The sequence below is a fragment of the Natator depressus genome, chromosome 1 (assembly GCF_965152275.1).
Source record: "Natator depressus isolate rNatDep1 chromosome 1, rNatDep2.hap1, whole genome shotgun sequence".
Taxonomy (NCBI): domain Eukaryota; kingdom Metazoa; phylum Chordata; order Testudines; family Cheloniidae; genus Natator; species Natator depressus.
This window is the reverse complement of record NC_134234.1, coordinates 269,325,262-269,342,774: the sequence shown is the minus strand read 5'-3', so window position 1 is coordinate 269,342,774 and position 17,513 is coordinate 269,325,262. Positions and strand designations below refer to the sequence as shown.

Sequence of the window (17,513 nt, the reverse complement as noted above, 5' to 3'; positions counted from 1 at the left end):
GAGGCAAAGAGGAAAAGTTGCCACTAGGGTGTACGTGGTGTAGCGGTCTGACAAATTTGAACAGCCAGGCACGGGGGCTATTACAAGAGCTCAAAAAGAAGGTATGCAGTTGAGAGAGATTTTGAAAGAGCAATTTAATGATAACTCCACTGTGTTAGAGTTCTCTGGCCCTGGAGCTTTGAGTACTGCTAAATATTTATTTATAAATACGACTGGGTGTTTTCCTGAAGCTATGCTTTCTGTGGCAGTTGGTGTGCATTTACAAGTTCTGTTTGCTTTGATCACAACAATATTGCAGCATGCATAGCAGTACACTAAAGATCGTGATTCTCCAAGAATATAAAAAACTTCACTGAGAGGGAAAAACAATACAGAGAATCAATGTTAAAATTTTGTATAAACAATTTAACAGAGTAAACATTTATGTCCCTTTGAGTGCACAAGGTAGTCAGTTGTGGATACAAATACACCAACCACAGTTCTCACAGATCACATTATGTGTAGCTGTGGTTTTCCTTCATGTCCTCTGGTGTGGAGTGCTAGTGGTAAGGATGTACCCCACATCACGTTTTTTGGGGTGCAGGGAGCAGCCACCATGGAATTCTACAAGAACTGCAAAGAAAGGTGAGTCTGGGGCTTTTGGACCTGAAGGGCAACCAAAGTCTTCAGCCTGTGAACGAACGTAAGAAAATGCTCCTTGTTCTGTTGGGCCTCCTGGGCCTCTCTCCTGTCTCATCTTTCTCTATGTTGTTCATTGTATTGGCTCTCCAAGTCCTTCGTTCATAATCTGATGCAACACTGCAGGATCTCTCAGAACACATACCCCTTCTCCTCGTTTTTCTCCTCCTCATCAGGGTCAGGCATTCTGCAGATATGGATTAGACTGCCTCAAAGCTGCAACTCCGGGAGCAGCTAACAAAAACCAGACACACATGCCACTGGATTTATGGTCACAATGGAAAGGGAAAGTTTCAAAACCTGTTTTCCCTATTCCATAAACACTCTAATAAGAAATGCTTATTGACACTTCAGCTTTGGAGCATATCAGCACAGCACTAATTTCCAGCCCCAGCCATGGTGAGCATGGTCTGCCAAGAGAAAGGGGGTGAGTGCGATGAATTTTCTGCTGCATGAAGCTATAAAATTTTCAGACTATTCCATGGGTATGAGTACAGGGCAATGTACACTGAATACTGGCACTATTTTCCATTGGTGGTCATGGTGTTAGCACAGTGGTGCCCAAACTTTCTCTTGCACTCCCCTCCCCCCTTACTAGTAATGGAATGTGTTCGTCCCCTGCCCAGGGGGCTGAGAGCAGGGGCCAAGGACCTAGAGTGGAGGGCAAAGTGGGGCTGGATTGCCTTCCCTCCCACGTGGGGGCTGGCCCAGGCTCCAGCCCCACAGTGGCCCTCCCAAGATGATCCTCTGTGCCCCACAGTTTGGGGACCATCATATTAGCAGATCTCACTCTCAAAAGGACACAAAGGCACAGAAGAGCTACCCAGGCTTGTATGCTGCTAGCTGAATTCACTACTGAGTGGCATGGGAAAGTCTTCTACTGCAGAGGAAGAAATAGAGCAGCCATCCCTAGAAACCTTTGGGAAAGAATTGCACGGTATCGAGATCTCTCAGGGGGATAAGAGGCACCCCTATATACAAGAATGATGTGCTCTGCATGCTCCCTCCTGTCCCTATGTCCTAATCCAAATGGGGAATGAAAAGCAGGTGCCAGTGCTACTTCTACTGAACCTGGCTCTTCGCATACGAGTAAAATAATGAAAAGTCAATACCTTTTTTCTTGTTAACATGTGGATGGGCCATTTTAAACATTCAAACAAACAATGTAAGGAAAAAGGTATGCACACACTTACTGAGTTCCTTGCCTGTCATCAGACTCCATCCGTGTTTGCCTGTTGGGATGGCTAGACCATGGCAGAGTCTCAAACAGGTCCTGGTTTGCAGCATGGCTGGAGTCCTCTGCCATGTCTCCTCCTTTTGCTGTTCATGGTATAGGTCTCTATCTTGGGCTCTTCCAAGGTATCCACAGTAGTCTGTGGGGTGCTGGTCTGGTCTCTGACAGGTATGGTGAGCAGTTCCTTGCTGAAGCAGAAGGTCTGCAGCACAGCATCAGATCTACTGCTGTACTCCCTGGCCTTACTGATACCACAGTTCCTTCACTTTCACTATATACTGCTGCTGATCCTGTTGTACCCTTTTGCCTACATCTCCCATGCAATCTGGTTGTAGGTGTCCACATTTCAATAGCTTGCCTGTAGTTGTCTGCGCACAGCTTTTTCTCCCCACAGACCCAGGAACTCCAATACTTCCTGTCTATTCCAGGCAAGAGCACATCTAGTATCTGTGTGCACATGGAGGTGGCCTGGTCATTTGGGCAACTGCACACAAAGATGAGCTACTAGGTGTTCTCACAGAGCTGGGAAAATCAGATGAGGAAAAATTTAAGAAGATGGTGGTTTCCAGTCTCTATGACTCCTGGGCAGTGGAGTTTAAAATTGTGACCAGAGCAGTCACTTTTTCAGGGAATGGAGCATTGTGGGACAGCTGCTGGATAACTGTTAGGATCAACACAGGTCATGCAGTATCTGCACCTGCACGATGTCAACCTCAGTAGCCACCCATGACTATGCCATTCAGGGAGATGGTTGTACTGAATCATTTTAAACAGGGTGCTTTTGTGAGCTTGAGTGCAGACGCATGCACAAACAGGTTGGCGCAAGGTGACTTACACTATTATGTAGTGTAGACTAGGCTTCGGTCAAAAGGCAAATCATTCTTAATTCTGTAGATCAAAAAGACAAAAGAATTGCCAGTATGGCTTCTTGAGTGTAACTGAACATGATTTTTGCTAACATAGCCTGTTTCAAGCCCAAGTTTGGAGAATGTTTGTCATAATTAAATTGTATTAAAGCTAATGTGAGTTCACTCAACCGCAGATTGCCCCATTTGTTCTGGTACATGCAGAATTGAACACTAAACTTTAAGTGTAAATCTAACACCACACATTTAGTTCAATGACTAGATAAACTGCTAGTGACTTAAGGAATTAATAGGTTGAAGTTAGTTACAAATTTAATAGTTTTAGAAGGCTAATGTTCTCCTACACTGGGAGTAGAACAAAGTTATAGGAATATTTTAAAGTCACTTGCCTAGGGTGGGTTTATAGTATGCTGTATACACATTTCAAAAGCCTTTGCAAAAGAAGTCTTCAAAGAGGAAAGTCAGCAGTAGTAAACACAAAACAAGAAGGTAATTGGTTCTGGAACTGTTACACATTGAAGTTTAAAATTAAAAATCTATCAGATTTTATGGAAGATGAAACTATGAAGACAACTTCTGCTGTAACAGTTTTCATGCAGCTATTTTGAAAGTCTTCCCTTTTTTGGGCTGTAACTGCCAAAGCTTAATTTCATTCCCAAGTAAGGATGACAAAAGTTCTTAAAGCAAGAAATGCATCAAAATAACTGAACGCTAGAACTTCAACTGTACTTACGGCTAGTCCTCACTTACGAGTTGTAAAGTCAATTGGAAAAGAAGGACAATACAAAATGACAATGAAATATGTATATACATAATTTTTAAAGTTTTAAGCTGTGTAACTGCATATTGGTCAACTAATGTTTTAAGTTATGGATCTACACGCTGAGTTTAATACCTATGCTGAAGCTGCACAAATCTCAGTTATGCAGCCATACTGCTAAGTCTAGGTTCCTTGTTCATGTTTCCTTTTGACATTAATTTAATAATTGTTACATTACAGTCACAATCTTGGCCTGGTTGGAGGGGCACTTAAAGAGAAACTTGACCAGCCCAACAGGTTATATAGAATGTTGGCATTTTAAGAACCGTGAGGAAAGGAAAGCTTGAAGCTATACCTAAGGAAAGAAAGCTTTCAGGAAGGAAAAAAGTGAGAAAGTACTGGGATACAAGGAGTTAACACCACAGAGTTTGCAGAATGGAAAGACAGAGAACAGACAACTAAACAGGCCATGGTGATAGTGAAATGTACTAGTTCATTAACTTTTTTAGAATTTTTCCATTAAATTTAAATGTCAAATCATTTCACTGTCCATTACTGTTACCAGAGTTGCCAGCTCACCAAGAAATTCTGTGATTTATATACAGTAATTTGCGGTCCTTCTGTGGAATTTAGGTCTAAATTGCTGCATGGTACACAGGAGTATATACCACAAGAATTTTTATATCCTCCATTACAATTACTCACCTATTTAAATAAAGTGATTTGGTGTCTGTCCAGAGCCATAGTTTTCAACTAGGTGTCTCAAATAGGAACATTTTGCTAGGCTTACAGTTATATTGACCCTGTAAAGCTATTCAGTACAACCTTCCTTAGTGGATCAATTCCCCCTCAGATACTGGCAATAAACTTTCTCCAGTGTATCAGCATATTTACTGTACACTACAATAATTTTGAATGTATGGATGCAGAGCAAGAATTTAAACTGGGAATAGAAATCATGAAATCCCTTTCTCTCCTACTCCATTTAGAATAATTATTTAATAAAAATAAATAAATACTATAGTGGAATATCATATCTGTGCTGCCAGGCACGCACCATCTCTCGCGTGCATCTCTAGCAGTTTTGATGGCAGATGAAACTGACAATTCCACTAACTTCATCTGTCACACCCTGCTGCATTCACTTTTCAAGCAAAGTAGGTGCTGCTCTACATTGGGATAGCACACTGAGTGGACAGGAACACAACAACAGAAGATACAAGAATATAGCTAGCCTGACTGTCTACGTTGCAGTAGTTTTCACCCTGTAGTCCATGGACTCCTGGGGGGGGTCTGCAGACTATATTTAAGATTTCCAAAGAGTCTGCGCCTCCATTTGAAATGTAAGGGTCTGCAAATGAAAAAAGGGTGAAAACCACTAGACCAGTGGTTTGGTAGCCTAGTGTCCATTAAGACCTTCAACTGGCAGCAAAAAACTACTAATTTCATTATGATAAATTTCAGGGATTTGCAGCACATTTTCTACTATGCCTCTAATAATCATGTAGGACAGCACATAATACAGCAAGCTTCAGTAATATGGCAAGTCCTGTAGTGAATAGCTGTGCAAGGTCACACAGAGGATGTGTCTGACATACAATGAGAGTGTACTGAATCTGTTCAGATGGTAGTCTTGCTCCTTTAATCTTTCTCCTCATCTCCCAAATGACCACTAAGTGAAATTTACAAAAAGTTTCTGATCTGTGACATTTCCAAGCATGTGGGTTCACTGGACAGTTAAAACTCCTCTCAAAAATGGGTTAACTCTCAACTTCCCTACCATCAGTTTACATGGCTGGGGGCTATAGGTTAGAACTGGGGCTCCTGTTCCTCTCACTAGAACCTGCCCATTTAGCAGCAAGGACACAGGCAAAGTCACTTGATTGCCAATAGTCCTCTAATGTCCTTCGCCCACTTCTCAATGATAGACAAGTTCTCCTGCAATTGACACAAAATGACATGGAAAGAAACCAAGTGTTTCAGCACAGGGAATCATGGAGTATGCTCCCAGACTCATGGGCAAGTGCAGAAACTAATGCGGGTAAAGTGCAAGTATCCCCACAGCAAAACTAGGATACTAATCATGTAGATTAACTATGCAGTAAAGAAATACCACAAGAGACTCCACAATTTATATCACTAATAAGTTTCACTTCATTGCCAGTGGAGTGACAAAGAATTCCCCAATGGGGAAAGCAAGATAAAACAGTAGGTCCAGGTGAAGGTCAAAGAGATCAGCTCACTAAAAGAACCAGGTAGTGAACTGGTGCTTGAACAGCCTGTTTGGGCACACATGGTAAATCCCAATCTTGTGCCAGACAAGCAACTCCTGACAACTAGTTTCAAACTTGTTAAGTTTGCCCTACCAGCCATGGTTGTGTTCATGATATCCCTACCCTTTATTAAAGATTTACTCCGATCACAAAAAATAATGAAAATTGGAATTAGTCATTAAGATACATTTATCACAGTGTGCAAGAAGTATCTTGTTTAAGGCACAATTTTTATTACCATTCAAGTTTCTATTTCTACAATGCTACCTTTCCTTTCATAGAACAAATAAATGGTTGTACAACAACTTTTCACCAGTATCTGAATTTAAGACACAAATGATATCGAGTGATCTTTTCATCTGTTGCAGTGGTCTACACAACTTTGTCTCCACTGCATGTGCTCTTACTCATGCTAAATGGTATATTGTCTAAGATATTTATAGCTGTTCTCGTCCTCACCTACAGAGTTTCATCCTCTGTACATCCTCAAGTTTATCTCCTGTTTGGTCTACTACTCATGTTGTACTCTGGCTTGGAATATTCCAATCCTCTGCTAGCACAGGAGAAGAGTAGGAAACATCCACCCCTGACGTTCAACACCAAAACATCTGATGTTCTTGTTCCAATATTCCTGGGTAATTCAGGATACTTTATTAGAGTACTGAATGATATAGTCAATGATGGTTTTGTAGAATATGCAAATCAGCAAAAAAACCTGATGGACAAAAGTAGCTCAGAGATATGTAATTTTATGGTAAGCCTCATGTGTCTGTTTTATAAAGTTGCAACATTCATCCATTAAGTTTTTCATGGTGCTTTATCACTTTCACACTGGTGAGCAAGCAATTTGCAGTGAACAGATCTGAAGTACTGTTAAATATAAAAGTTTCTGACAATTCTATTTACAACAACATGTAAATATGCTGGAAAACAGTTGTCTTCAAACTTAGAGCAGGTCAAGTCAATCCTGACGAGATTACTCCATTTTGCCTGAGCAGCAAATGGGCTTCTCATCAGGATTCAACAACAACGAATTAGACAAGAAAAAAAAATGTAAAAACCAGAACAATTTACAGTCATAATTCCCTCATTTAGACAAGATACTCTGTTAAGCTCTTTTTTCAAACTATGAAGACAAACTAATAAATGCTGTGTTTCAGATCCTTCAATTTCCAAGGGTTTTAACACACAAGTTTTTTCAAAAATGTAAAATTTAACTGAAAACATTCATTGTTTACACTGCAATAGAAGAGGTCCATGCATTAAAACATTACCCCTCCTCCATCTTGGAGAACAGATGAGCTCATATTGCCAAAGTGTAGCTGGGTAGCAATACATCAATTTAGATGGTAAGCACAGCTTTCGAACATATACAGGCCAAGCCTGGAGTTCTTTTCCAGCATAACCACCACTAGTTTATGAAACAGGGTTCACATGGGTTGTTTATGATCCGTAACTTACCATACAAGCTAGAAACAAGTTTGAAGGTTCTCAAAGTGCAATTAGAGATAAATTTGGCAAAGTTTATTTCAATGCTAAGGAACAGATTTGTGTAACTGAGAATCAGGATATTGTTTCTGAAATCTTGAAATATGTGACTGTGTAATTTTATATCAGTTACAAAAGTTGGTCTAGTTAACAAACCTTGCTATTCACTACCATGATACATGATCATAATTCTATTCTTACAACAGTAAGCACAAGCTAGCATTCTATTTAATTATTTATAACCACATTCAGAGTCAAAATAACTGATCTAATTTAAATAAAGATCTTCTGGACACATGCTACCACAATACACTTACCTTCATTTGGTGAAGTTTTCAATCTTGTACAGATAGCATAGACATCTCCATAACATTCTTGGATTTTATGCACTGCATCTGTAGATCGCAGTTCCATAAGGGCACGGAGCTCTTCAAGTGAGATTCCAAAATCTCCATGATTAGATTCTTTTACAGAATTTTTTACACCACTGTATGCAACTGAGTTGTTAGCCATATCACCCATGATGTATGCAGTCCTTAGTATGAGGAAACAGTTTCCAGAAAGGAACAAAAATTTTGACTTGAGGTACTTGCAAAAGTAAAGTAAGTCCTTTAGATATGAAGACAGTCAGATGAGTAGATACACATCACCCAAATAGAAGAGCGTGACATCAGTAACCCTTTCCAGAGAAGAATCTTGAATGTCGTCCCATGGTGAGTTCCTTTTCTTCAAGTTAGTCATATGAGGTGTACAATCTAGGGAAAAAGAATATTAAAGCCATTATTTATAGCTGTATTTTCAAGCCTCTTAGACACTATATTGGAAGATCTTCTTTAGTTAAGCAAAGTTACATCAAAATAGCAAAAAGTGTAAGTTACACTGATGCAGTATTTAGATGTATAAAGCTTCAACTGTGTCCTTTTAATCCCTAAGACCCATGTCTACCTTGATGCCTACCATAAATTGTCAACAGTAATAGCCAGTCATCTGGTCAAAGAGATTAGAGACTCACGACATAAGTGAGAACCGTTCAGATCTGTGAAATAGGCACAAAGGCACAAAAGCTTTCCTGGCTTACACATTCTTGGTACCCACTACCCTCAATCCTTCTTGCACTCCTTCCATTTGTTACACCCATTTGTTTCTTATGTTAGTAAACTCCTCAGAGCTGGGCTTGCCTCTTTCTATATATACACACAGTACCCAGCAATACTGAGTTCCATCTTACCGTGGCCTCTGGATGGTACTCTAATAAAAAACCAACAGCTACAGAAGCATCAAAAAAAGTTTCCACAGTACCCATATGTTTGCATTCATGAAAGATACCTCACTCTTAACACAGTAATGGGAGTGTGTAAAAACTTGCTCAGGTCCTGGAATCGAGGGCTTCGTAGACTTCTCAGAGGAAGCCTATGACTTAACAAGGCTTCTTCCTTCCACAACTAGTCAGATAACCTGGCCTTCACCTCCACACCCCCACTGGGCATCCTTCTGAAGTTTGATCCCTTCAGTGCTCAGGTAATACTGTATTACTATTCAGACAAATCTCAAGCTACCAGCCTCTGAAGGATCTTAGCTCTAGTTCACCCGGAGAGTAGGTTTTGGTTACAAACGTATGTTTTCTGTGGAATACCATAAAGCGCTTTCTCTGAGCAGGCCAGTTTATACATTCACTTGATCCAAAATAGTCTGCTTGCTTGCTCACAGTGCATTGAATATAGCTTCCTCCCCACCATTTTTTTTTTTTTTTAAAGTCTCAGGTATTTACACAAGTTGTTACTTCCTTTGATGCAAAGATACTGCAACTGAAAAGTAAACATCTAGACTTAAGGCACAGTATCAAGATAATTTTAAACCTCTGATATGGCCTTTGTTCCAGGTACCCAGAAAAAGGTGAACTTCAACTAGATCTCAGACCTGAAACAAACTGCATTTTAAGAAACCAGATCTGAATAAGCCCTCTGAGCCTGCTTTAAATGTTCAGTACTATAATTACAATAAATAATGGAATGACAAAAATAGTGTACTCTTACATTACACTTTTTATCCAACTCAGAGTGCTTTTCAAAAAGCAAGCAAACAACCATCATTATCCCTTCGCCTCAGTTTCTCCACTGCAATGTGATTTGTCCAAGGTCACAATCCAAGAGCAAAAAACCCAGGTCACTCCTATTCCCAGGATGGCATCTTAGGTCCAGCTATTTGGCCTAGTTTGTATCCTATCTTTCTCAAGTGTTTTAATTCCCAAAACTTGCTTCTAAGGGTGAGATATGGTTTTACTGCTGGTGAACACTAGAGAACAGAAAGGCAAAGTTGGCTGTTTCTGCAATGTGGAGTCACATGTACAGCACAGTGTTAAATGAGAATATTTTCTTCTGAAATATAAAAGAAGTCTTTCAATCATTTCAATGCAAGATTGTGTTAGAATCAATGTAAGTTTCAGCCTACTTGCAGCTAAGCTAAGTGATATTTTAAAACTGCTGGAGATGAGAACTAAGAATATTTACACAATGCTGACAAAAAGTACCAGACTGACAGCTGTGCCAAGGTCGGGCCAGATGACTACATGAGAGTAATTTTTTTTTTTTTTTTTGAAACAAAAGAATTTTACTTGTGTAACACTTACAAAGAATCACCAAAAAAAAATAAATCAAAACTATGCAACAAAACAAAAGCAAACACAAGGTATAACACAGCAGCCTTCAGGAGGGAGAAGTGTTCAGGCTAGCCTGGGCCCAGAGCAGGGGGGCTTCCTCGACACTCGTGGTCTTCCACCCTCCTGAGTTACCTGGTGGTCTAGAGCGGGGGGGGCTTCCTCGACACTCATGGTCTTCCACCCCCTCGAGTTACCTAGTGCCACGCCCAGTGTCACCGATTATTCCTCTCCTGAGAGTGCCCGACAAGATGGGCACGGCTGTGGGGTGGGCGGTTTGGGGGTGAGGAGGACGTACACCACGTGTGATAGGACCCCTCCTAGGTGACAGTAATGATGGTATCCACAGTGGCAACGGCTGGGGCCTCTCGCTCTTCCCCTCAATCAAAAGGGTCAGACGGAGGGAACCAGACGGGGTTACCGAGCAGAGAACCTCGGACAGCGCCCACGGAGTCGGTGGACGCTGCCCAGAGGAACTCTGCCCAGATACGTGAATGTACTGAGGATCGGAAAACGGCCCTACAATCGCAGGACGCTTTATTAGCCAACCTCCCGTCTCTGGTTTTATAAATGGCTGTTTTAGCTAGGGCTAGGAGGAGGTTAACCAGGAGATCTCGCGATTTTGTGGGGCCACGGATGGGGAGTGTGTAGATAAAAAGGTGAGGGGAAAAAAGTGTAGCCAAAAGCGTAATGAAATATTCGTGAGGAGCCGGAAAAAGGGCTGCAGCCTGGCACACTCTAAACATACGTGCGCCAGGGTTTCCCTCACGTTGCAAAAAGGGCAAGTATCCGGGATGGGGGTGAACCGCGTCAAAAACACGCCCGTGCTCACAGCTCCGTGAAGGAGCCACCAACTAATGTCCCCGACGGGCCTCGGGACCAAGGTGGAATACAGGCTGGCCCACCGGGGTTGCTCACCCTCCAAAGGTGGCAGGAGGTCCCGCCACTTTGTATCGGGGCGGGACACCAGGGTGTGGGTGTGAAGGGTGTGAAGCGTGAGTGTGTATAAATATTTCCGTGGCGCGACTTGAAAGCTGACCAGCTGCAGTTCATGCAGCCGGCTCGCAGCGAAAGGGTGAGCGGTTTGTTGGGATCTACGGGGTAGGGGCCCAATTGAAAGGTCCAGCAGGCCTGGGGTAGAGGGTGGGCGGGGTGCGCCCTCGCGCAGGGCTCGGTTGACATAAGCCCGAGCAGCGGGCGTCAAGGTGGCCTTCACCTCCTGAAGTACGCACCGGGGGGTACGAGGTCTGGAGAGCCCCATGCGCCGAGCGAGTGTCAGGGGATCCAGCCAGTCTCCCCAGTCGTAGTCCAGGAGGTCTCCGACTCTCGTGACTTCCTCCAGGACCAAACTCTGGCGCACCCAGCGGGACTCCGCCACCTGCACACGGAGCTGGGGGTTGTGTAGCAGGGGCTCCGCGAGGAGATCTGCTCCCACGGCGGCCGCCACGGACCTGGTCGTTGAAAACAGTTTCCAGGTCCGGAGAAGGTCCTGGTAGAAGACCGGCAGCCCGGAGAGGTCTCGCGGAAAACCTCTCGGACAAAGATAAAAGAGCTGCCGGTCATATCGGAGCCCTTGGAAGCGGCGCAGGAAGGCATGCGCCAATATGCTCTACGTCGAACTACCTGCACTATAAAGGAGCCTCTGCAGGGCCTGGAGGTGGAAGACACGGACCTGAGTGTGCAGACACTTCAGGCCCTGCCCTCCTTCCTTCAGGGGTAGATGAAGAACCCCAGCAGGGGCCCAGTGCATTCCTGACCAAAAGAACTCTAGACTCGATGTCTGGAGGATGGTCAGGAAATCCGGGACCGGGACCAGGGTGTTGAGCCGGTACCAGAGCATGGACAGGACTAGTTGGTTAAGCACCGGTGCTCTCCCTCGGAGGGAGAGACTTTGGAGTAGCCTCGTCCATTTCCGGAGCCGCTCTATCACGCCACCTTCTAAATTTTGCCAGTTCTCCGGCGGAGAAGGGTGCGTGGCAGAAAGGTAAATGCCTAGGTAGGGCAGTGGACCCGCGCTCCAACGGATGGTCTGAAGTGCAGGTGGGAGGGAGCTCACATGCCGCCAGTCCCGCACCGCTAAGCCAGAGCTCTTGACCCAGTTGACTCGGGCGGAGAAGGCTGCCGAATAGATGGCCTGGCAAGCCTCCACCCGCGCCAAGTCGCCCGGGTCCTGAACCACGAGGAGCATGTCATCGGCGTACGCCAACAGGACCAGCCGCAGCTCTGGCTCCCGCAGCACCAACCCTGTCAACCTTCTGCGGAGGAGGCAGAGGAAGGGCTCGATCGCAAGAGCGTACAGCTGGCCCGAGAGGGGGCACCCCTGCCGTACTCCTCGCCCGAAGCTGACCGGTTCGGTCAGGGCCCAGTTGAGCCTAAACAGACACTTCGCGGAAGCATACAGCACCTGGAGAAACTCACAAACTGAGGTCCGAATCCAAACACCTGCAGAGTGCCCAGGAGGTACCCATGGTCCACTCTATCGAACGCCTTCTCCTGATCAAGAGACAGGAGGGCGAACGACAGACCGTCTCTAGTCCCGAGTTCCAAAAGGTCTTGGACTAGAAATAGGTTGTCAAAAATGCTGTAGCCTGGGACAGTGTAGGTCTGGTCTGGGTGGATCACGTCCGCCATCACGGACCCTAGCCGCAGCAAGATTGCTATCGCTACGATTTTGTAGTCCGTGCTAAGGAGCGAGACAGGACACCAGTTTCGTAAATCACAGAGGTCCCCCTTCTTCGGCAACAAGGCGAGCACCGCTCGCCTGCATGAAAGAGGGAGGACCCCGCCCTACAAAGACTCGGCCCAGAGAGTGGCTAGGTCTGGGCCAAGGATGTCCCAGAACGCGCGGTAGAACTCCACGGTCAGCCCGTCCATGCCCGGAGATTTATTGGTGGGCATGCGACGGAGGGCTTCCGAGAACTCGGCCAGGGTGAGAGGCAGCTCTAGTCGGCCTCGGTCGCCCACGCTGACCGTGGTGAGTTCCTCCCAGAGCACCCCGCAAGCGCCAGGATCGGTCGGATCCGGGGAGAAAACGCTTGTGTAGAAGTCACGGGCCCTCCCACACATCTCCACCGGATCCGTGAGGGAGGTGCCGTCTTCTGCTAGAAGGCGGGTGAAGTGTTTCTTGGCCCCCCTCGTTTTCTCCAGGGCGTAGAAGAACCGGGAGCCGCGATCCATCTCCCGAAGGAGGTGGATGTGGGATCGAACAAAGGCACCTCGGGCCCGATGGTCCTCGAGGGCCCGGAGCTCCTCCCGCTTCTCCCGGCACGCTCCGCAGAGGAACCGGTCCTCGGGGCTGGTGGCCAGACGCCTCTCCATCTCTAAGACCTCCCGTTCCAACTGCTCTATCGCTGCATTTCTACGTCAGCTGGTGCCCCAGGTGTAGTCACGGCAGAAGAGCTTGGCGCGCACCTTCCCTAGATCCCACTATTGCCGCGCCGAGGGAAAGGCACACCACTGCTCTCGCCAGGCCAGCCAAAACTCCCGGAAGGACGCCACGAAGCCCTCATCTTCCAACAGGCTGTTGTTAAAATGCCAATAGGCCGACCCGGCCTCTCTGCACGGAGGGAGGCTGTTATGGTGGCTAGATGATGGTCGGAAAATGGGGCCGGCCGAATGTTGGAGGAGTGGGCTTGTGAAAGACGGAAACGGGATAAATAAATACGGTTCAACCGAGAGTGGTGTGACTGATGGGCCTCCACCCGGACAAAGGTGAACATGGAAGTGTCATCTGGGTGGTGGTCACACCAGACGTCCACTTGGGTGTGATGTTCGACTATTTCTCGGAGAATGTTCACGGCGGCCGGGCTCAGCTCGGCCCCCGAGTGGTCCTGCTCCTCTAGGGTGGTGTTAAAGTCCCCTCCCAGGACTAGGCACTCGTGAGAATCTAGGGTGCCGAGGAAGTCGGACACCCGCTGATAGAATTGCGGCCGCTTCGGGCTCATTGTCGGGGCATAGATGTTAACGAGGTTGACCACGAGCCCCTCCATATGGACTCGGAGATGCAGCAGGTGGCCCGGCACGGCCTCAGTGACCCCTAGCACCTCAGGCCGTAGGTTGGGGGAGAACAGGGTCCCCACTCCAGCTTGTCGAATCGTGAAGTGGCTAAAGTAGACCCCGTCCCCCCACTCCAGCCGCCAGCTGTCCTCTGCGGTCGGATCCGTATGGGTCTCCTGCAGGAAAACCACAGAGTACCCCCCTTCCCGAAGGTAAGAGAGCACCTGGGACCTGTGGAGAGTCATCCTACGGCCCCTGGTGTTCAAAGTTGCAATAATGAGAGGCGTCATGCAGAGGGCTGGGGGTTCCTTGTTGGCGGGGGTGTTCGCGGCCCCCGGTGGGTCGCGCAACAATCCGTGACCCATCCCGTAAGTGATTAAATCATCACGGAAGCTGCGGGCCCACCCGTAGGCCGCGGCACCGTGCCTTCCTTTCCCTCTACCCTCCTTTATAAGGGCCCTTGTGGCCTGGAGGATTTGATCAAAGTCCCCCCATAGCTGGACAGCTAGCTGTACCCTATTGCGGGAGCCACGGATGTCTTCTAAAAACTCCTGCAGTGCTTTTCGCAGCTCATGGGGGAGGCGGGGTTGCGATTTCCCTGTTATTCCCTGGTGGGGCTCTTGGTGCAGCCTCGTGGTCCGCTGAGGCGGGCAGGCAGGGTGCAGACCACCGATGGGGTGTCTGACAGGCTAAAGTTATTAGGTCCATCTCAAGCCTTGGGGTAGAAGGGGACGGCGGAGGGAAAATTGCAGCTCCTAATGGGTCGTGGCAGGAAAATGCAAAGGCTGCCCCTTGGGGGGGATCCGCAAAAAAAGGGAAAGAAATAACCCCAGGGGCAGCAATAGCATTGCAGGAGGAGGTGGACTGGGCAGGGACAGGGGTGGGGGCAGGGGCCGAGGCAAGGCTCTGGGCTTTGGGAGGCAAGCAGCTAAGAGGTGGCGCCTCCTGAACAGATTCGAGGGTTAAGGGGGTGGGGAGGGGGCTCCCAGTGATGCTAGGCGCAGGCTCTGTGGTGGATGTGGCAGCCACGGCATCAGGTAGTGGACTACCTTCTGTAGGATGCCCGCCCAGGAAGGCGGTTAGGGGGAGGGAGCATGGGGACAGGGGTGAGGTTGCCCAGATCGAGGCCAGCCGCCAGTAGGTCATCCTCTCCCTGGGTGACCGGGGTCAAACCTAGGGCCTCGATCTCCTCATACATGGAGGAGAGGTCGTCTTCTGCCACCCCGGGGGTCTCCCCTCTGGCGCCCGCTACGACGGTCGTTTTGGGGTTCGCGGGGGGGTTGGGTGATATTCGGGCAGAAGGGCTTCCTCAAGGGTCTTGGAGGGGAGGGTCTCCCGTGGAGGGGAGATCCTACCTTCCAGTGCTATTTTGTCTTCCCCTCCCGACACCGGCAGATGGATCTCACGCGTGGGCATAGCTGAAAGCTCAGTGTCAGTGCCCCCCTTCCTGGTCTTCTGGAGGGCCTCCGCATTGGATGGGTGCAGCGGAGCGCGAGCCTTCCACTTGCCTCGCTTTCCCTGGACTAGGGTCCAGCCCTCCGTAGCATCGTCTGGGGGCTGGTTTGCAGGGGTCGTGTCGGGGGGGCAGAGGCGATGGTTCAGGGGCTCGGGGGGGGTAATGATGAGGCAGCATGGTGGGGAGGATTCTCCTTGGAGCGGGCCCTCTCCTATGCCCGGTAATATCTTTGCTGCACCCTCCTCCATAGGCTCTGCTGGATTGTTAACAGCAAGGGCGGGGCCCCCTCGCTTGTCTGGGCAGTGTAGGGGAGGTGTCTCTTGGGCCCAGGCGGGAACAGCAGTGGATCGAGCAGGAGGAGAGGTGGTTTCAGGTGCCAGGAGGCCAGGGGCGTCGGCAACGACGGGGCCCATGTCCTGCTGGGTCTCGGGTGCCCCTCCCCGCCCGGCCAAAGGGCAGTCTCTTCGGACATGCCCCGCTGATCGGCAGAGGTAGCACCGGGCCTCTCCTGTGGAATAGTAGACCCGATAGCGGGCTCTCTGGTATGGGACTAGGAAGGACCCCTCAAGCGCCTCTCCGTCACGCGCCGCCGGCGGTGGTAGAAGCTGCACTTGCCGGCGGAACGAAAGGACGTGACGGAGGGTGGGGTCCTTGCAGCCTAAACGGGAGAGGGCTGATGACAGAAACGGGTTTCCCCAGGGTGGAGAGAGCGGGTAACAGGGCGGCATTGGGTAAAAAAAAGGAGGGACGGAAGTCAGGACTAGGCGGACGCCCAGGTCCTCTAGCGGTTCCAGGGGAACGAACACCCCCCCCCCCCACCGCCAGGCCCTTCTCCACCGCCTCCTGGGCAGCGGCCTCCGATGCTAAGAAAAAGACGACCTTCCCGTATATTTTGGAGGCCGCCACAATAGCCGTGGGTCCTACCACCCTCGCCAACGCCTGCACGTATGTCTCCACCTGGGGCGAGGCGGGCACCAGGAGGCAATGGACGCCGTGCTTCCTGGTCATGGTGGGAAAGGGGCCCCGGCCGCTATTGATGGTAGCGGAGGCGGTGGGTGGGCGAGATGATGAGACGGCAGGCCGGGTGGGGGGGCTGCTACCGCCCGGGCATATGCCCTGGGGGCCGGGGGAGAGACGCTCGCAGAGCTGGTGGAGGGAACAGCGGGGAGGGACGCCATGGTCGATGATGAGGCCACAGCGGTGGAGTCGGCCCCGCCATGGAGGGCCTGGTGGTTGTAGCGGGGCCCTTTCCCTTCTTCACACCCTGGCCTTTCCGGCCAACTGGGTGGGGGGGGGGCGGCGCTCTGGGCGTAGCAGCGGCAGTAGTCGCCCCAGTACCTCCTGCTGCTGATGCCCCAGTGGGGGCGGTGGCAGGTGTTTTGGCAGCAGTGTGGGGGGGGGGGGGCTTGGGGGTTGGGCAGGGGGGTAGGTGGAGGAGGGGCAGCTGAGGTTGTTGGAGGGGCCTCACCCCTCTCATTCCCTGCCATTGTGAGGAGGGAGAGACGGGGAGGCACCAGAAGGAAGGGGGAGGCAGATTAACCACTTCTCCCTGCTGGGCTGCAGGCAGTGGGAGGGGGGCTAAATGGGTCAGACTGGACAGGGGGAGGAAACAGGAGTTGGGGTCAGGTAGTAGGGGCAAACTGTGTGGTGGGCAGTCCGGGGGGGGTAGGGGGGAGGGACGTGGACCCACGCGCGTCCGTCCAAAGAGTCTCCTTTGGTCGGCTCTTGTGTCTGGTCTGGATGGCGGAATTCAGAGCAAGCAGCTGAATCCAGAGGCAGATGGCAAGTTGCCAGCAGGGACCGACGGCGGGGGGGCTGTGACGGTTGTAGTAGTGTTGGGGGGGGCACCGATGGATCGGGGGGCAGCTCCGTGCCACACCCCCTGTGCCCCTACAAACGCAGTTAAAACACAGTCAAACTCCCCCCACAGTACAAAAGTTACTCAGTCTTACGGCCCCCTCCACAATGATTTGTAGCTTCCCTGGGTGATGTCTCTGTCGGCTGTCTTCTCTTCCGGGCTTTGTGGAGCATTCCAGAAATGCCAAGCAGATAAGAAGAAAAAAAACAACCTGTCGATTAATTACGGGTCCACAAAAACAGCAAACGGCT

The 17,513-nt window shown here is 49.0% G+C and overlaps 1 protein-coding gene across 4 annotated transcripts in view; it reads right to left on the bottom strand.

The window, feature by feature from the left end:
- The window catches only part of ATP2B1 (ATPase plasma membrane Ca2+ transporting 1), a 127,439-nt gene that overhangs the window by 53,565 nt on the left and 56,361 nt on the right, over window positions 1–17,513 (bottom strand). For all 4 annotated transcript variants that reach the window (XM_074941915.1, XM_074941918.1, XM_074941919.1 and 1 more), the window contains exon 2: window positions 7,617–8,054. In XM_074941915.1, the coding sequence (XP_074798016.1) occupies window positions 7,617–7,821 (205 nt within the window). In that variant the 5' untranslated portion in view covers window positions 7,822–8,054. The remainder of the gene's footprint in view (window positions 1–7,616; window positions 8,055–17,513) is intronic.